General features: G+C 49.3%; 9 protein-coding genes across 10 annotated transcripts; 5 read left to right on the top strand and 4 right to left on the bottom strand.

The window, feature by feature from the left end:
* Nucleotides 1-55: 55 nt before the first annotated feature.
* Nucleotides 56-1,614, top strand: FVEG_03722 (hypothetical protein). The gene is made up of 3 exons (XM_018891342.1): nt 56-300; nt 354-582; nt 629-1,614. The coding sequence occupies exons 1-3, from the start codon at nt 198-200 to the stop codon at nt 1,476-1,478; spliced, it is 1,182 nt and encodes a 393-aa protein (XP_018747840.1). The 5' UTR covers nt 56-197; the 3' UTR covers nt 1,479-1,614.
* FVEG_03723 (hypothetical protein) lies at nt 1,526-3,126 on the bottom strand. The gene has a single exon (XM_018891343.1). The coding sequence runs from the start codon at nt 2,626-2,628 to the stop codon at nt 1,678-1,680; it is 951 nt and encodes a 316-aa protein (XP_018747841.1). The 5' UTR covers nt 2,629-3,126; the 3' UTR covers nt 1,526-1,677.
* A 92-nt stretch (nt 3,127-3,218) lies between these two features.
* Nucleotides 3,219-5,478, top strand: FVEG_03724 (mitochondrial import inner membrane translocase subunit TIM50). Its single transcript, XM_018891344.1, has 2 exons — nt 3,219-4,382; nt 4,429-5,478. The coding sequence occupies exons 1-2, from the start codon at nt 3,429-3,431 to the stop codon at nt 5,041-5,043; spliced, it is 1,569 nt and encodes a 522-aa protein (XP_018747842.1). The 5' UTR covers nt 3,219-3,428; the 3' UTR covers nt 5,044-5,478.
* A 453-nt stretch (nt 5,479-5,931) lies between these two features.
* FVEG_03725 (hypothetical protein) lies at nt 5,932-6,373 on the bottom strand (the record flags this gene model as incomplete). Its single annotated transcript, XM_018891345.1, has 2 exons — nt 5,932-6,124; nt 6,186-6,373. The coding sequence occupies 2 exons, from the start codon at nt 6,371-6,373 to the stop codon at nt 5,932-5,934; spliced, it is 381 nt and encodes a 126-aa protein (XP_018747843.1).
* Nucleotides 6,374-7,445: 1,072 nt separating this feature from the next.
* Nucleotides 7,446-7,954, top strand: FVEG_03726 (hypothetical protein; the record flags this gene model as incomplete). Its single annotated transcript, XM_018891346.1, has 2 exons — nt 7,446-7,856; nt 7,910-7,954. The coding sequence occupies 2 exons, from the start codon at nt 7,446-7,448 to the stop codon at nt 7,952-7,954; spliced, it is 456 nt and encodes a 151-aa protein (XP_018747844.1).
* FVEG_03727 (hypothetical protein) lies at nt 7,616-8,965 on the bottom strand (the record flags this gene model as incomplete). Its single annotated transcript, XM_018891347.1, has 3 exons — nt 7,616-8,373; nt 8,421-8,722; nt 8,770-8,965. Coding segments are annotated over 3 exons (908 nt in total), but the record flags the coding sequence as incomplete, so codon positions are not given.
* Nucleotides 8,966-9,259: 294 nt separating this feature from the next.
* Nucleotides 9,260-11,560, bottom strand: FVEG_03728 (hypothetical protein). Of its 2 annotated transcripts, none has more exons than XM_018891348.1 (6): nt 11,299-11,560; nt 11,159-11,248; nt 10,641-11,111; nt 10,377-10,592; nt 10,046-10,326; nt 9,260-9,994 (listed from the first exon to the last, which is right to left on the bottom strand). In XM_018891348.1, the coding sequence occupies exons 1-6, from the start codon at nt 11,400-11,402 to the stop codon at nt 9,390-9,392; spliced, it is 1,767 nt and encodes a 588-aa protein (XP_018747846.1). In that variant the 5' UTR covers nt 11,403-11,560; the 3' UTR covers nt 9,260-9,389. The 2 variants fall into 2 exon arrangements, with proteins under 2 accessions (XP_018747846.1, XP_018747847.1); XM_018891349.1 differs by having other exon boundaries at nt 9,313-9,994; nt 10,046-10,320.
* Nucleotides 11,561-11,939: 379 nt separating this feature from the next.
* FVEG_03729 (hypothetical protein) lies at nt 11,940-12,341 on the top strand (the record flags this gene model as incomplete). Its single annotated transcript, XM_018891350.1, has 2 exons — nt 11,940-12,259; nt 12,329-12,341. 2 exons carry the CDS (start codon nt 11,940-11,942, stop codon nt 12,339-12,341), a joined length of 333 nt encoding a protein of 110 aa, XP_018747848.1.
* A 168-nt stretch (nt 12,342-12,509) lies between these two features.
* Nucleotides 12,510-13,422, top strand: FVEG_15325 (hypothetical protein; the record flags this gene model as incomplete). Its single annotated transcript, XM_018904447.1, has 2 exons — nt 12,510-12,636; nt 12,704-13,422. The coding sequence occupies 2 exons, from the start codon at nt 12,510-12,512 to the stop codon at nt 13,420-13,422; spliced, it is 846 nt and encodes a 281-aa protein (XP_018747849.1).
* Between the last annotated feature and the right edge of the window lie 351 nt (nt 13,423-13,773).

The following is a 13,773-nucleotide window of genomic DNA, read 5'->3' as shown; positions in this document are numbered from 1 at the left end:
ATGCTAGGCAGACAGGAAGAGGAGGGAGGAGTAAGGTTGAGAGAGGTGGGGTGCATGATCTCCAAGACAGCTTGCTTGACTTGACTTGACTTGACTCGACTTGGAGTTGGCATTAATTTGCGCCATCTTGACTCGACTTCCATTCTCTACGCTCGCAAATCCGAAATTACTTGGGGATATTAAGATACGACATCAACATGGCAGAACCTCTTCCAGCTGCGCTCAAAATCCCCGAAGTCAGTCGCTTCATCAATCGCGCAAATCAGCTGAGAAGCATCAAGCCCGCAATCGCATACTGGTGTACGCAACAACCACATACCTCAGCCAAGACAACTCCTGATAACGTTTCTTAGGTGAATACCATGCTGTCAACCAAATCGTGGGAAAGAGCCTGCATACCACCGACGACGATACCTTTGAGTTCACAAAGACATTGATCGAGCGCCTCGAGGCTACAAAGACGGAACGAGCTGATGATGATGCGATTGTCGATAACGCTGCGGGACAAGCTTATGTTGAGCAATTCGCTCAGCAGACGTTTGAACGAGCTGAGCGAACCATGCGCGCTAACAAGGTGACGAGGTATGTCGTTTGCTGGCGTTATAAAGGCATGACTAACGAGTTGAAGACAAACTGCCGATACATTCGACGCTGCTGCGACGTTTTTCGACCTCACTCGCGAATGGGGAGAGCCTGATCCCGAAGTCGTCAAGAAGATCAAATTCGCCAAATGGAACGCTGCTCGAATCCTAAAGGCCATTCGTGAAGGAAAAGATCCCAACGAGACGAACCCCAATGCCCCTGAGCCTGAGCCGGAAGTTGCTCTCGACCCCTCTGATCCTGAAGTCCAACTTCTATCCGGAGCTCCTCGCGCTTCGGTTGAGGATGCGCCAGACGCTGGAGAATCTCCTAGTGTTCCTACATTCACGGATGCGCCGCCTAGAATCCCAGATGATCCTGGATACTTCCCTCCTCAACCTGAACACCAGCCCCAAGCGCCGGAGCCATTCGTCCCATCGCCTTTGAGTCAGAGTCCTACGCCAGGTCTATCTGGTAGTCCTCCTCCTCCGCCACCCGTTGGTCTACCGCCTGCTGTGTCTCCTGTGCCAGAGTCCCCAGCACAGCCTGCGACACAGATTCCTCCTCAACCATCACCTCAAATTCCCACCAAGCTTCCCTCACAATTTGCTCCTCCCCCGCCTGAGCCATTTACCCCTTCAGCACCTCCATCCTGGACAACGACTCCGAGCGCTCCTCATCCTGCTGCTTCAAACCCTCCACCTGTGATTCGCCAGGCCCCTGCTCCTCAGCCGCCAGCTCCAGCGCCTGTCCAGACGACTGGTTTCACAACAGATCAAAGGGATATTAACCAGGCGCAGAAGCACGCCAAGTGGGCTATATCCGCACTCAACTTTGAAGATGTGCCCACTGCAGTTCAAGAGCTACGCAATGCACTTCGAATGCTCGGTGCGCAGTAAGACTAGTTTGTTAGTGTTTTGGATTCACGAAGCATAGATGAGAACGATACCATGAGTTGAAATAGCATTAAAGAGCTACTATAGTGTTCATCTTATGAATAAAGCTAAGAGTACATGTGTTATCTGCTGCATACCAGTTTAAAAGTCCGCTTCGTAAATCTCATTTGAGCCAAAGCTCTCCATCGTAAGAATCGTACACTCAGGCCAAAGCCAGTAAACCATGAGACTCGTATCCTGGATGAGGGAACCCTTCAGGGTAGCCCACCTTTTGAGTCTCATCTTCCTCATCAACAGAGGTGTCCGTCCATCCTCTCTCAGGTCCCCATTCAATAGCTAGACCAGCTTCGTTGACGACGCCCATGAGGCCTTGCATCATATCACCAGACTTCTTAACGCTAGTCCAGCCGTCAAACTGGACAGTGTGAACAGATGGTAGGGCCTCTATAACATCAGTCAGAATATTTCGGCTGAAGCCCTCGTAGAATCCATCTGAGCGACGCCAACCCTGGAAGATGTTGTCACTAGGGTCACACTCCACAAACACGTTCAGGCGCTCGACGTCGACACAGTCAGAGAGCCCCAGCGCGGGGTTGACGACCCATCCCCTGGGCGGCGCATTCCATCCGGGGCCAAGTCGCAACTCAAGCGATGTGACGCACTTGCGCTGCTGCGGCTTAAGCCTCGCCAGGAGAGGCTTCTTGCTCTTGAAGTATTTTCCAGGGTACGTCGGAAACAATCGAAACGTCCGTGTGCTATAAAACGCAAAAGTCGCCTCATCATGAACCTGTCTGCAGACGCGCATGAGGCCTAGTTTCTTATGCACGCGTTTATAATTCTGAGGACCGAGATCTAAAAGCTTATCGACGTCGTCGAAAAAGTATGTGTATATCTGAATGCGCACTTCCGCGGGTAGTGAGAGGAAGTGAAATGGTGTTTTTGGGACTCGGCGTTTTGGGCGAAGAGGAATGAGAGGGACGTCGAGTGTCAAGTCGGCGATATTGATCTTGTTGACATCTTCTTCTGTGACGGCGGGCGCAGGGTCTGCGGGGGGTGCGCTTTTGGCAGAGGGCATTACGATACGTATTGAGCCAGCTGGACGAGAGCTCAGCGATGGGCGAGACGCTGAGCTCTTGCTCGATCGTCGGGCCATGGTGAGTGGTTGTGAGTATTAGGTGGCAAAGAGGAGAATTTCGACGATAACGAGAATTGAGGTGGGTAGATGGGGCTAGAGGAGATGACAACGGGCGTATACTAATGGCCTAATCTTGAAGGTTTCGTTTAGTTTGGAGGAGTGAGGTTGATCATGAGGGTGAGTATCATGGTGCAGAAGCAATCGATGAGAAAGCACTGTAGAACGGCGGCGTCAAATTGGAGTCTCGGGTAGCTAGTCGGAATAATCGGGGACTAGTTGGATCGTGGCGAAAAAAAGGAATATCTTTTGCAGAAGAGAAATTCTTTAGCTATAGAGAAATGATAGGAAAATTCTCGATGGCACAAGCGAAGCGATGGAAATGAGATGAGAATAGAGAAGCGCTTGCACTGTTAAATATCGTCTTCTTGGTTGAGAATGTCATCAACTTGAATGGCCATTTCACTGAGCAAGGGTCTTTACTGGGCCTCATGGAGGGGTTCATGATCGGAGGGTGACCGGAGCTGATGTCCCGACTTCACGTGAGCGTCAAGAAGGATATGACGCCATCGGCCTATCAAAAGTCCGTGCTACTGAGCACGGCTAATCCGCGGTGTCTTCTCTCAAGAAGCTCCACTTTGGACCAGAACCGTGCGATTTTTTTCCACGGCCGACGACGCCATGCCATTCTATGGCGGAGTATCAGACCAACTTCGTCAAGCTGCACGTCAACGCCTTAGGCCATTGAAGTTGGATCCTTCACCATCGAAACCGCCAAACAACCCCTTCAACCATAGCGGTTCAGCTCCTCTCCCTTCGCTATGCTGTCCAGAGTAGCCCAGGCTTCGCGCTTGGGCTTGATGACAGCTCGTCTGTCACGGCCCGTCGCATCTCCCTCTCTCCGAGCTCTTCCCGCCGCTGCTCCTCAATTTGCCTCGCCATGGCTCCGAACATACGCCAAGAAGTCCTCCTCTCAACAAAACAAAGATTCGAAACAGAAGCCTCCACAGGCGCAAAACGATGCTGAAAATGTCGAGAAGCCTGCGGAGAATGACGTCGACAAGGCTGGCCAGAAGTCACCCGAGGCTCCGAAGGAGGGGGAGCAAATACCTTTCCACAAGCTACCCGATTTGACACAGGGTATTCCTTCGACGCTGTTTGAGGAGATGGGTGGTGATAAGAAGAAGGAGCAGAAGGAACTGCAGGAGATGGAGGAGGCTGAGTCGAGTGGTGGGCGTGAGCGATCGGAATATGTCTCTACTTCTGAGCGAAATCGCAAGTGGTGGACAAGATTCATGCTTATCACAGCTGCTGCCGGTGGTACTCTGAGCGTTCTATACATGGGCCGAAACTGGGAAGACACCATCGAAGCTGAGCGTCACTCTGACATTCCCAACGGCCCTGGTCCTGGTCTGTGGTGGAAGCGTGCCAAGGCCCGTTTGACCGAGTCCGTCACTTACTACCAGGAGCCTGCATTCGAGAAGCTCCTCCCCGATCCCGATCCTACGTTCGAGCGCCCTTATACTCTCTGCCTGAGCTTGGACGACCTGCTTGTTCACAGCGAGTGGTCCCGTGAACATGGCTGGAGAATTGCAAAGCGACCTGGTTTCGACTACTTCATACGGTATCTTAGTCAGTACTATGAGCTGGTCCTCTTCACTTCTGTGCCTTTTGCTACTGGCGAGCCTATCATGAGGAAATTGGATCCTTTCCGATTAATCTTGTGGCCCCTCTACCGAGAGGCTACCAAGTTTGAGAATGGAGAGATTGTCAAGGTAAGCGTCCTCAATAGTCATCAGTGTTCTTGCGCTAACAGTTTAGGACCTTTCATACCTCAACCGTGATCTGAAGAAGGTCATCATCATCGACACCAACCCCAAGCACGTCCGCAATCAACCCGAGAACGCCATCATCCTTGACCCCTGGAAGGGCGACCGAAACGACAAGGAGCTAGTCAACCTCATTCCTTTCCTCGAGTACATCCACACTATGCAGTACGAAGACGTCCGTAAGGTCATTAAATCCTTCGAAGGCAAGCACATCCCCACGGAATTCGCTCGTCGTGAAGCCATCGCCCGCAAGGAGTTCCAAGCCAAGCAACTCGCCCACAAGCAAAAGCACGGCTCTGGCGTCGGTGCCCTCGGTAACCTCCTTGGACTCAACCCTAGCAATATGAGCATGATGGTCTCCCCCGAAGGCGAGCAAAACCCCGCCGAGGCCTTTGCGCAGGGCAAGATGCTCCAAGACGTTGCCCGTGAGCGCGGCCAGCGCAACTACATGGAGCTCGAGAAGCAGATCCGCGAGAACGGCGAGAAGTGGCTCAAGGAAGAAGCCGCCATGATGGAGGCGGCCCAGAAGGAAGCTATGAACAGCATGATGGGTTCGTTCAGTGGCATGTTCGGCGGCGGTGCACCACCTCCTGAGAAGAAGGCCTAGAAAAGGGGCGCCCGCTGAGTGAGGTGGCAAGCACATCTCCACTAATTAATGTCTTGTAATTTTTTTACGATAGGGGATCTCTGTTTACAGAATACCATACTTCAGATTGGGAAGAGAGATCTTATAGAAAAAGCATGGAGGGATGCATCCTTGATGATTTGGGGCATTTGGTGTAAGAGTGAAGAGGGACTTTGTATATTAGGTGTATGCTGGGGGATGGATATGTAAAAATATGATGTTACAAGTAAAATTTCATGAGATAAGATTGAAGCAATGTGCTACCGCCTCTTTTGCTGTCACCGTGATGCTTTCGGTTGTCTTGGGTGCTGGGGGTGAGTTGTGTTTGTGTATTGACAGACCTCAGGGAGCAAGAAAGCCTAAGACTTGAGAAGAGGGTGTTAAGATAAACTTGGTAGAGTCCCCTAAGCGTAGGCCAAGTTACTAAAGTCTTTTATTACTTGAGATAAAGGTTGCAAAATGATTTAGGCAACCTTTCCTTCAGTGTGTTGGCTTCATATTTCTCGTTGAAACTGGGGTTGACGAGCTTCGATGGGGAATAGGGCAGCCATGTTAGCCCTTGGGGAACGTGTTTAGAGTTCTCTTTATGTATTAGATGTAATCATCGTCAGGTGGATTTATAAAGCATGTCTTAGGCAATTGTGTTGGTAGCTGATATACTGCCTAAACTGACTCGCGCCTCACACACGTCTCGTTGAGACATCATAAGCATCAATCGGCAGTCTTTCCTCCCTAACTTATCGCCTGTCTACCCCCACTACCGGTATGGATCCATGGAAAGTCTGAATATACTCTGCCTTCTCTCCTCTCTTTGATCGATTTCCGATATGGATCTTGTGGGGGAGCGAACTCTCTCCCCAACTTCCCTCCCTATCCAAAGGCAGGGGACCTGTCGAAGCGCCCTACGGAAGGTCGTCTACCCCCAAGCGGTACGTTGGGGTATTCAGCAGCTGAGGCGCGGGCTTTGGCTGACATCTCCGCTACTGGGGCAGGGGATGAGCACCCTGAACTTCCTGAACCTGAGCGACGGGTTTCGCCGGGCAGAGGGAATCCCTTGAACCGCCTGGATTGGAATACTGTTAGCCAACTCAACTGCTCTGATAAGGTCAAGTGACAGTGCTTACCCGAGACCCTGGATATTCCGCTGGCTCTTCATCATACTGTGCTTGTGGGACTGGTACTCGTCCCTTCGAAACTTGTCCTCTGCATGTTCCTCTGGGTACATGGGAAAGTTGTTGTTGCGATAAATCCCCATGTTTCCGGGGGTTCGTTCCACTGGCGGCTTCACGTCTTTGGAGCTGCCACAGCACATTGTGAGGAATGTCTGGGCTGGGAGGATCGGTAAGAAAGGAAATGAAAGTTGATCGGGACTTTTCAGTGTGTTGGCTCGATATGTCTCGATGAGACGTTATAAGCTTGAAGAAGTGTTAACTACTGTTGAGACAAAAGATCCCGATAAGTGGTGACTTGTGCTGTGGTTGATGATGGGACAGGGGAAAGGAAATAAAGGGGACTTGGGAGGGGATGTGACCTCTGTAGACGATAATTGGGGAGGGCTCGGAGGAGTAGAGTTGGCTACCTACCTAGTCTCTTCACGTGGGTAACAGTAACACCTCCTCACTCTAGAGACGAAGAATCGCAATGTCAAAATGGTCAAGTGCCAATGGAATTTCACAGTGCATAAGATATCTTGGAGACAATACAGACCAATCACTCGAAGAATCTTCACCATTAGTCCCTCCATGTATTACAACAAAAGATCACTAGCTCGCAATCATTGGGAAGATAACCAAGAAAAAGGTTAACAAACACAGATTAATACCAACTGCCCACATATCGAACTACCTAGGTACGTAGCTTTCAGCTTCTCATCTCAGCCACAAGTCTCGACCGCAAATAATACATTCTAACCACTGAAATTTAGGATTGCCTTGGTCTTCCGAGCCCAGCACTTAGGTTGTTGTACGGCTCTAGGAGGGGCTACAAGGTGCAAGAGTCTGGGGCTGATGATGAATCACTGTGGTCGTGGTTACTGAACGCGTCTGTCCTGGTTTGTTGGCACGGAAGTCACTTGAGAAAAACAGCTCAAGCGTCCAAGGTACTCCGCCTGACTTCCCTTTTTCTCTCTCATGATTTCTTTCCCTTTCTTAGGTAATTAACAGTTGAGGCCTATGACGTCTCATCGCTCAACGACACATATCAAGCCAGCACACTGATGAATTCCAATTAGCTTCAACTTTTGTCGCGCCATTTCAGCTCTGTCTCTCTGCCGCATACCTTAACTACACCTTTTTCTTTTAGGTGTGAATGGTGTCATTCTCAGCTACCTGTAGGTACGCTTCATCTACGGTCTACGCCCTGCAAAGTTCGACACACTTTTCGACATGTGCTTTTTCATCCGAGAAAAGAACATAGAAGCTCGCGACGAGAACAGATGGAAGTATCGTCATACCAATTATATTTTCAGAAACGCAGGGGGTGAATACATCGAGCGAAAGGGTAAGGGTTGCCTTGAAGCCGGCAAAGGTCCCCTCTACGAATTCGGACCCACGAGAAGCCATGTTATCCCGCATAGAAATAGGCCCAGGGACGACCACACCGCATCACCCAACTTCAAACAGGTCAACTGGGACGGCGGGGGGACCGGAGAAAGCCTGAACCGAAAGGAGTCTCCCCTGGGCACAACAACTCGTGACGAGACCAATAGCCCCAAGCCTGTCTTCAAGAAGGTTGACTGGAACGCCAAGGGGCATCCCGAACGATCGGTATCTCCCCGAGGTACGACTTCTCGGCTTGTAAGTGACCAAGACTTGTTAATGAGAATGTGTGCTGATACTTGACAAGTAAGTCTGCGAGACCTCGCGACGCTCCGGATCTGATGCCCAAGGCCTGACCGACAAGATCAAGCCGAGAACCCTTCAATACTCTTTACGAACAACTTTGCTACTAAAGCATGGACCTCTTTAACGGGGTGATACGAGTCGAAAAAGATATGCTTCTCGGGATCACTGCATAAATGTCGTGGAACACCCTCGCTCGTATAAACCCCCGTGAGACATGCAGTCGGAGGATTAACATAGTCCTCATCGAACCCGTACGCCTCGGGATCCGAAAACATGTCGTTGAATAGATCCTGCACGTCGACCACTGCGGTCTTGGCGTATGCTGAGTATCCTGCTGCGATTTGCTCGAGACCCTTTGTCAAGGCCGGAACATATTCTTGCACGCTGGGTACGTTGTAGGCTGAAGAGTTGAACGTTGCTGGAAAGGTTGTTGCGTTGAGATAATTCGCGAGGATAATAGTCTTTGCACCTGTATCGAATCAGAATATGAATTTTGAGTTTGAAGGGAGGTCTTACCGGCTTGAAATAGTCTGTTAACGTTTTCGTTGATCAAGCTCGTGACTTGTGCTCCGGTAATACTAGTGTTGAAAAGAATGTCATTGGCACCAATCCAGTGAACAAAGATATCACCAGCCTGAGGTTGATCCCACGATAGAAACGACAGAACTTGATCCGCAGCTGAAGGTACAGGAATTGTCGACTCAGCACCTGTACCTCCAGCGACGAAATCATTGTTGGTGGTAGCTCCACCAGTCGCGAGGTTGATGAGCTCAAGACCCAACTTCTCGGCCACTACATCATTCCATTTCGGCCCATTACTTCTCATAATTAGTATACAATCTCAATTGAGAAAACAAAAACTCACGAGAAAGAATGGCGATAGTACGCTGGATCAACAGGCCAAGTCCCATTGCTCACGACCCAAGACCCATTCCCGTTATCGCTGAAACTATCACCAAAAACGACAAGTCTCGAGAACTTGGCAGGGTGATCAACGGGATACGCATGTGCCAGAAAGCTGCCGTAAAGGCCTGTCAACAAAGCGTTGAACATTTTCATGGTTAATCAGGGTGAAGTGAAGTTGGTAGTTTGGAATTTTTGAAGGGATGGATAGGGTTGATAACCTCGGCAAAAAAGCCACCGACGATGGGGATGTCTTGTATTCATATAAACAACATTTCTCTGCCACAATATGACGCCCAAAAAATAGAGGACCTGATTGGTTACGGCGCCAGTTGGGCTAATTGCTTATCAAGAAAATGAATCCTATGATATTTCAACATGCAGGTTTTCGTCCATACGAATGCTCGGGAGGCTGTAGCCGGGATGTTCGGCAGTGAGATTGTTGCGATAGTTTGGGCCGATCTTATAAGCACTACCACTGAAAGGTTTCTGAGTCTAACCAGAATTGTCGAAATACAATTGAATTGATCATTATTGATGGTATATTTCTCAACTGGCCGATGCTCGAAATGCGTCCAAAGTTCACAAGAAGTCTCCTTCGCCCAGAAAACTAAACAACAAAGCCTCAGTCTCTTCATCCATAATCATATTCCCCGTATCAAAACTCTCTGGCGCCGTCGGCGTCCCAACATATCCCTGCGCCATAGCCTTCGAGCTCTCCCCAACCTTGCCACAAATATCAATCAACTTGCCCCTCATCTGATTGAACATAGACGGTAAGTATCTCGGTGGCGTCATGCCCGCCCCCTCCCTCATAGCCCCCTCAATCTTGACCGCCACCCGCTCCAGCGTCGATGTGAAATCGTGTATGCCCGTGACGAGGTTCGGATCCCAGAGGGTGGAGTGTGTAACCAGCAGTCGGGAAAACATGTTTATGCAGTGTCCCATCTGGATCCAGTAGGAGTACGGCATGGAGAGGATGGTGGGGGATTTTAGGAGGAGGAAGTTTTCGATCACGGCTTTGACGGCGTTGAGGCATGATACGAGGAGATAGGAGCAGCGGAGGGTATGGGGGGAGGGGTCGGAGGAGGAGAGGAGGTTTGGATTGGGTGGTTCGTGGAGGCGTTCGTCGATGCCGATTTTGTAGAGGTAAACTTGGAGCATGTGGAATGACATGGTCAATGGTGCTGCTGAAGGTCAGATTCAGGTACTGAAGAAGTTTCAGGCTGTTGTACTACCTTGAAGACGGGATCCTTGATGCAGAGTCGCTCCGAGATCTTGTACCTGTCTCTCCACGTGTGATGTTGCCATAAATAGCGTATGCGAGATCTGTGCCTCGTTTCTTTCCAAGTCTTGGTACAGCGTTGCACTGATAGAACTAGCAACGAGTTGTATCTTCACCAGTTGCACGAGATAAGTGTCCCAGGGAGATTCCAGTCCCGCTTCGAGAATTGAGCAGCTGTTGTTGATGGAGGGTCGCGAGGGCATCGGTACAATGTCTTTGACACAAATTCTTAGTCTATATCAGGCCAGTTAGCATGTTGAAATTACATGGTGGCTCTTGCTTACAATGAATTCAACCAAAAGACCCCCAAGTGGCATCTCCTCTCATCATTTGTTCTCACAGGCTGAGGTTCTTGCTTCTTTGTGATTTCAGTCAAAACCCCTGGTGCAGTCCTGGTGCCTGATGAAGGCTCTTTGTCAAGACCAAGCTCTGTGACTAGTGACATGGCCGTGTACATGAGATTGCTGAGTTGGTGACCAAGCACCCAATGAGTTTGGTACCTTCAGATGTCAATATGTGAAAGTGCTTGCTTCAGGCCAAAGACATACCATGCCAAGAAAACCAAAATGCCTTGAAGGAGCTGAAGGTTCTTCTCTGTAAGCGTCCATATTCGCCGCCCAATTTCTTCTCGATACTTTTGCGCAAGTTCCTGCTGGACCTCAATATTCTCCTGACACGTAACCACCATGAACGCCATATACAGCATCGGTCGTTCTTGGAACAAGGTCTCAGGAGTTTCATCCAAACCTAACCATACGAAGGGAAAAAGTGGCATCATCTCTTGACGATAGGTCTCTAGCATTTTGTAAGCTAGACGGTGAGAGCCAGACGATAGCGGGAATGAAAAGAGCGCGTGGATAGGTGATTGGGTTTCCGGTGGCGTTTGTGAACTTGAATTTGTAGCTGATGATGCTTTTCGAGGATGAGTCGCTATTGTTATTGAGGGGAGAGCTGTTGTTGAGGAGGATGATAGGAGATTTGCGACTGAATCGAACTTGGATTCTAGTCTTCGAAGATCACTAGGACAATCAGTCAACTGCTAGTTCGCAAGACGGAGTATACAAACTCTCGAGCACAAGTCCCTCCTTTAGAATGGCTCCTCCGACTATGGCTCCCTCTCGGCTGAGAAACACACTCCTTATTCAACCTCTCACATCTATCCCACCAATATCAGCTCTATCCCAGCTCCAATGCCGAGTAACTCACCTTGTACACCGTTTCTGCCCCAATACCATGTCACATCTAACCTTTGCACTGGCACACACCGTGCAAGCCTTGAGACCTCTCAGTTTCGTGTCATTGGCGTCCATGTTGATTGTGAGGTGATGATAGTGAAGAAGTGATTGTTGGGTTCTGACAATTGACTGTAGCTTTGGACGTCATCAAATGGGCTTAGTTCCAGTGGCTATGCAGTGGTCTGGGCGTGGCTGGCGCTCTGATCCTTGGCGTGTTGAATCCTTCGGGAGTGAGAGCTGGAACAGCCTAAATAGGAAGCCCGCATAACGTTACCCGTATTATTGTAAAACGTATATGCCTGTTACTGAATACAAAACTCTATTACGAGGTGTGAAATGAGTTTCTGAGCTAGTCGCAGAGGCTCAACGATGGCCACAGTCTACCTATCCGAAGGACGTTGGTGCTAAAGGCAATGGAGGAGCTAACCCAACAGAATAAGTTGCACTGAAGCTTTTGGACATCGACCAACGGCATCCAATATTAAGCATGATTTTGATTCACCAATCGAAGGCGCCGGATTTTCGCTGATCCGACCTAATACCGGGTCACGATTTCTATGTGCACTTCTTGCAACTGAACTTCAGTTTGCCCCACGGCTTACAAGCACAATCATGCCAACCAAAATCAAGCGACCAAAAGTCTTTGCATATGTCACTTTTGGTCTCGACACTTTTATTTCTCTCGCCTCAAAACTTCGAGGGCAATCATACACTGTTGATACGACGACGAGACCCAAAGCTGGTAGTACGCACTGGATCATTTTCGTCACTTTCGAGGATGGTGTCGAATGGGTATTCCGACCGCCACGGAGTGGACTGAGCGCCATTATCACCGAAGAATCTGCGTCCAAGTTACTTATCAGCGAAGCCGTGACTCTAAAGTATCTGAGGACCCTGGATTCGATACCGGTGCCAGAAGTGTTCCCGTTTAGGTGAGTTTGTCATGCTCTCCAACAAGTGCATCTGAAAAAGAAAGAAGAGATACTGATATGATCAAACAGCGGAGACGATTAAAATGACATTGGAGTGCCGCATATCCTCATGAGTAAAGCTAGCGGTCGTCCATTGTCTGATTACGACTGGATCGAGCTGTCTCAAATTGAAGGTTATCCAAACAGACGCCCACTTCTATCCATGACGGACCAAGATCGAGAAAAGGTAATGGCGCAGTTAGGAACCATCATGTCCTGTCTCCTGGATACTCATTTCGACAAGATTGGCTCGTTATCTCAAGACAGCAACGGTATCTATTCCATTGGTGAATGCCTAAGCTCCTCTCTCCTTTGGCAACATCGAGATGAGCTCGAAGGTATCAACCGCGGCCCTTTTGATCGGGAAAGCCAGTATCTCAGGTCCCTGATTTTCTGCCTTTACAGCTCATGCTCAAGAGCTTCCGCCCACGCCCCATAGTTTCTTCGCTCCGATACCCGACGTTTTCGAATATCCGAACTGGACCAGCTATCGCAAGGCTATAGACAGATGGCAACATTTCTGTTCTATTAATGACAAGGTTGAGGGCAACAAGAACCGGCTTGGCTTTTGCATTGCAAGCCAATTCTTGAACGAAATGATTCCTCACCTTGTCTCGGCAGAAGAACAGTTTGTAATCTATCACCCAGACCTCCATCGAGGTAAAATCTTTGTCGACGAGGACTTTAACATAACATGTATCATCGACTGGGGTTCTGCGTCGGCGAGCCCTGCCTCAGAGTTGCTCTCCACTCTGGGACTCGATGGGTCTCTGTCACCGCCTAAGCCGTCACTTGTTACAGCTCTCAGATCAGGAATTCGCAACGGGGGCCAAGTGCTGGGGCCTCAGCAATGGGCGAGAGCTGACAAGATGTGGTATTTCTTGCGGCTGGTTCGAATGATCTCTACACAGGACTGCACTCTCTTTCAGTCGCTGTATGATTTTGTGTACTTTAAGAATTTAGATAATATTCCTCGACAGTTTCATGAGAGGAATATGCGAGATTCTGGCCGAGCTTTATTCGCCAAGTTGTGCCAAGAAGGCGAGTCTGAAGAAGACGAACCAACACAAGAAGAGGATGGCAATGGTCAAACAATCAAACAACTGTTTCTGTCGAAGCCCTGATTGCAAGAAAGCTTACACTGATGTCTGGAATGAACACCGACTTTGTGGTGGACAAGAGACTGTGGCTATAGATCGAGACCGTCTTGGAAAATACGGGATGTATAATTTCCTTCACCTACCACAGCAATCTCTTACTAATATACAACCTTACTTGTGAATCCTATCAAGATAACGTACTGGTATTAGAAGGGCCCTATAGGGTTCAAGGATAAAAAACGAAAGAAATAGAAGAAATGATTCATATGCGGGATATGTACAATGGCTTTGCACTGTCCTTTGTGTACTCAAACTCCTTAGTATCAGATAGCCAACATGCGCCGGTTCTTGTCACATACTTGATGGGGATATCCA

Source organism: Fusarium verticillioides, chromosome 2 (assembly GCF_000149555.1).
Source record: "Fusarium verticillioides 7600 chromosome 2, whole genome shotgun sequence".
Lineage (NCBI taxonomy): Eukaryota > Fungi > Ascomycota > Sordariomycetes > Hypocreales > Nectriaceae > Fusarium > Fusarium verticillioides.
This window is presented reverse-complemented; position numbering and strand designations above follow the sequence as displayed.

Coding starts and splice junctions, on each gene's coding strand:
- FVEG_03722 (XM_018891342.1), top strand. CDS start 198: ATGGCAGAACCTCTTCCAGCTGCGCTCAAAATCCCCGAAGTCAGTCGC. Junction 301..353: donor GCCCGCAATCGCATACTGGT/GTACGCAACAAC, acceptor AACGTTTCTTAG/GTGAATACCATGCTGTCAAC. Junction 583..628: donor CGCGCTAACAAGGTGACGAG/GTATGTCGTTTG, acceptor AACGAGTTGAAG/ACAAACTGCCGATACATTCG.
- FVEG_03723 (XM_018891343.1), bottom strand. CDS start 2,628: ATGGCCCGACGATCGAGCAAGAGCTCAGCGTCTCGCCCATCGCTGAGC.
- FVEG_03724 (XM_018891344.1), top strand. CDS start 3,429: ATGCTGTCCAGAGTAGCCCAGGCTTCGCGCTTGGGCTTGATGACAGCT. Junction 4,383..4,428: donor AGAATGGAGAGATTGTCAAG/GTAAGCGTCCTC, acceptor CTAACAGTTTAG/GACCTTTCATACCTCAACCG.
- FVEG_03728 (XM_018891348.1), bottom strand. CDS start 11,402: ATGGACGCCAATGACACGAAACTGAGAGGTCTCAAGGCTTGCACGGTG. Junction 11,249..11,298: donor GGGCAGAAACGGTGTACAAG/GTGAGTTACTCG, acceptor TTGGTGGGATAG/ATGTGAGAGGTTGAATAAGG. Junction 10,327..10,376: donor GTCTTTTGGTTGAATTCATT/GTAAGCAAGAGC, acceptor GGCCTGATATAG/ACTAAGAATTTGTGTCAAAG.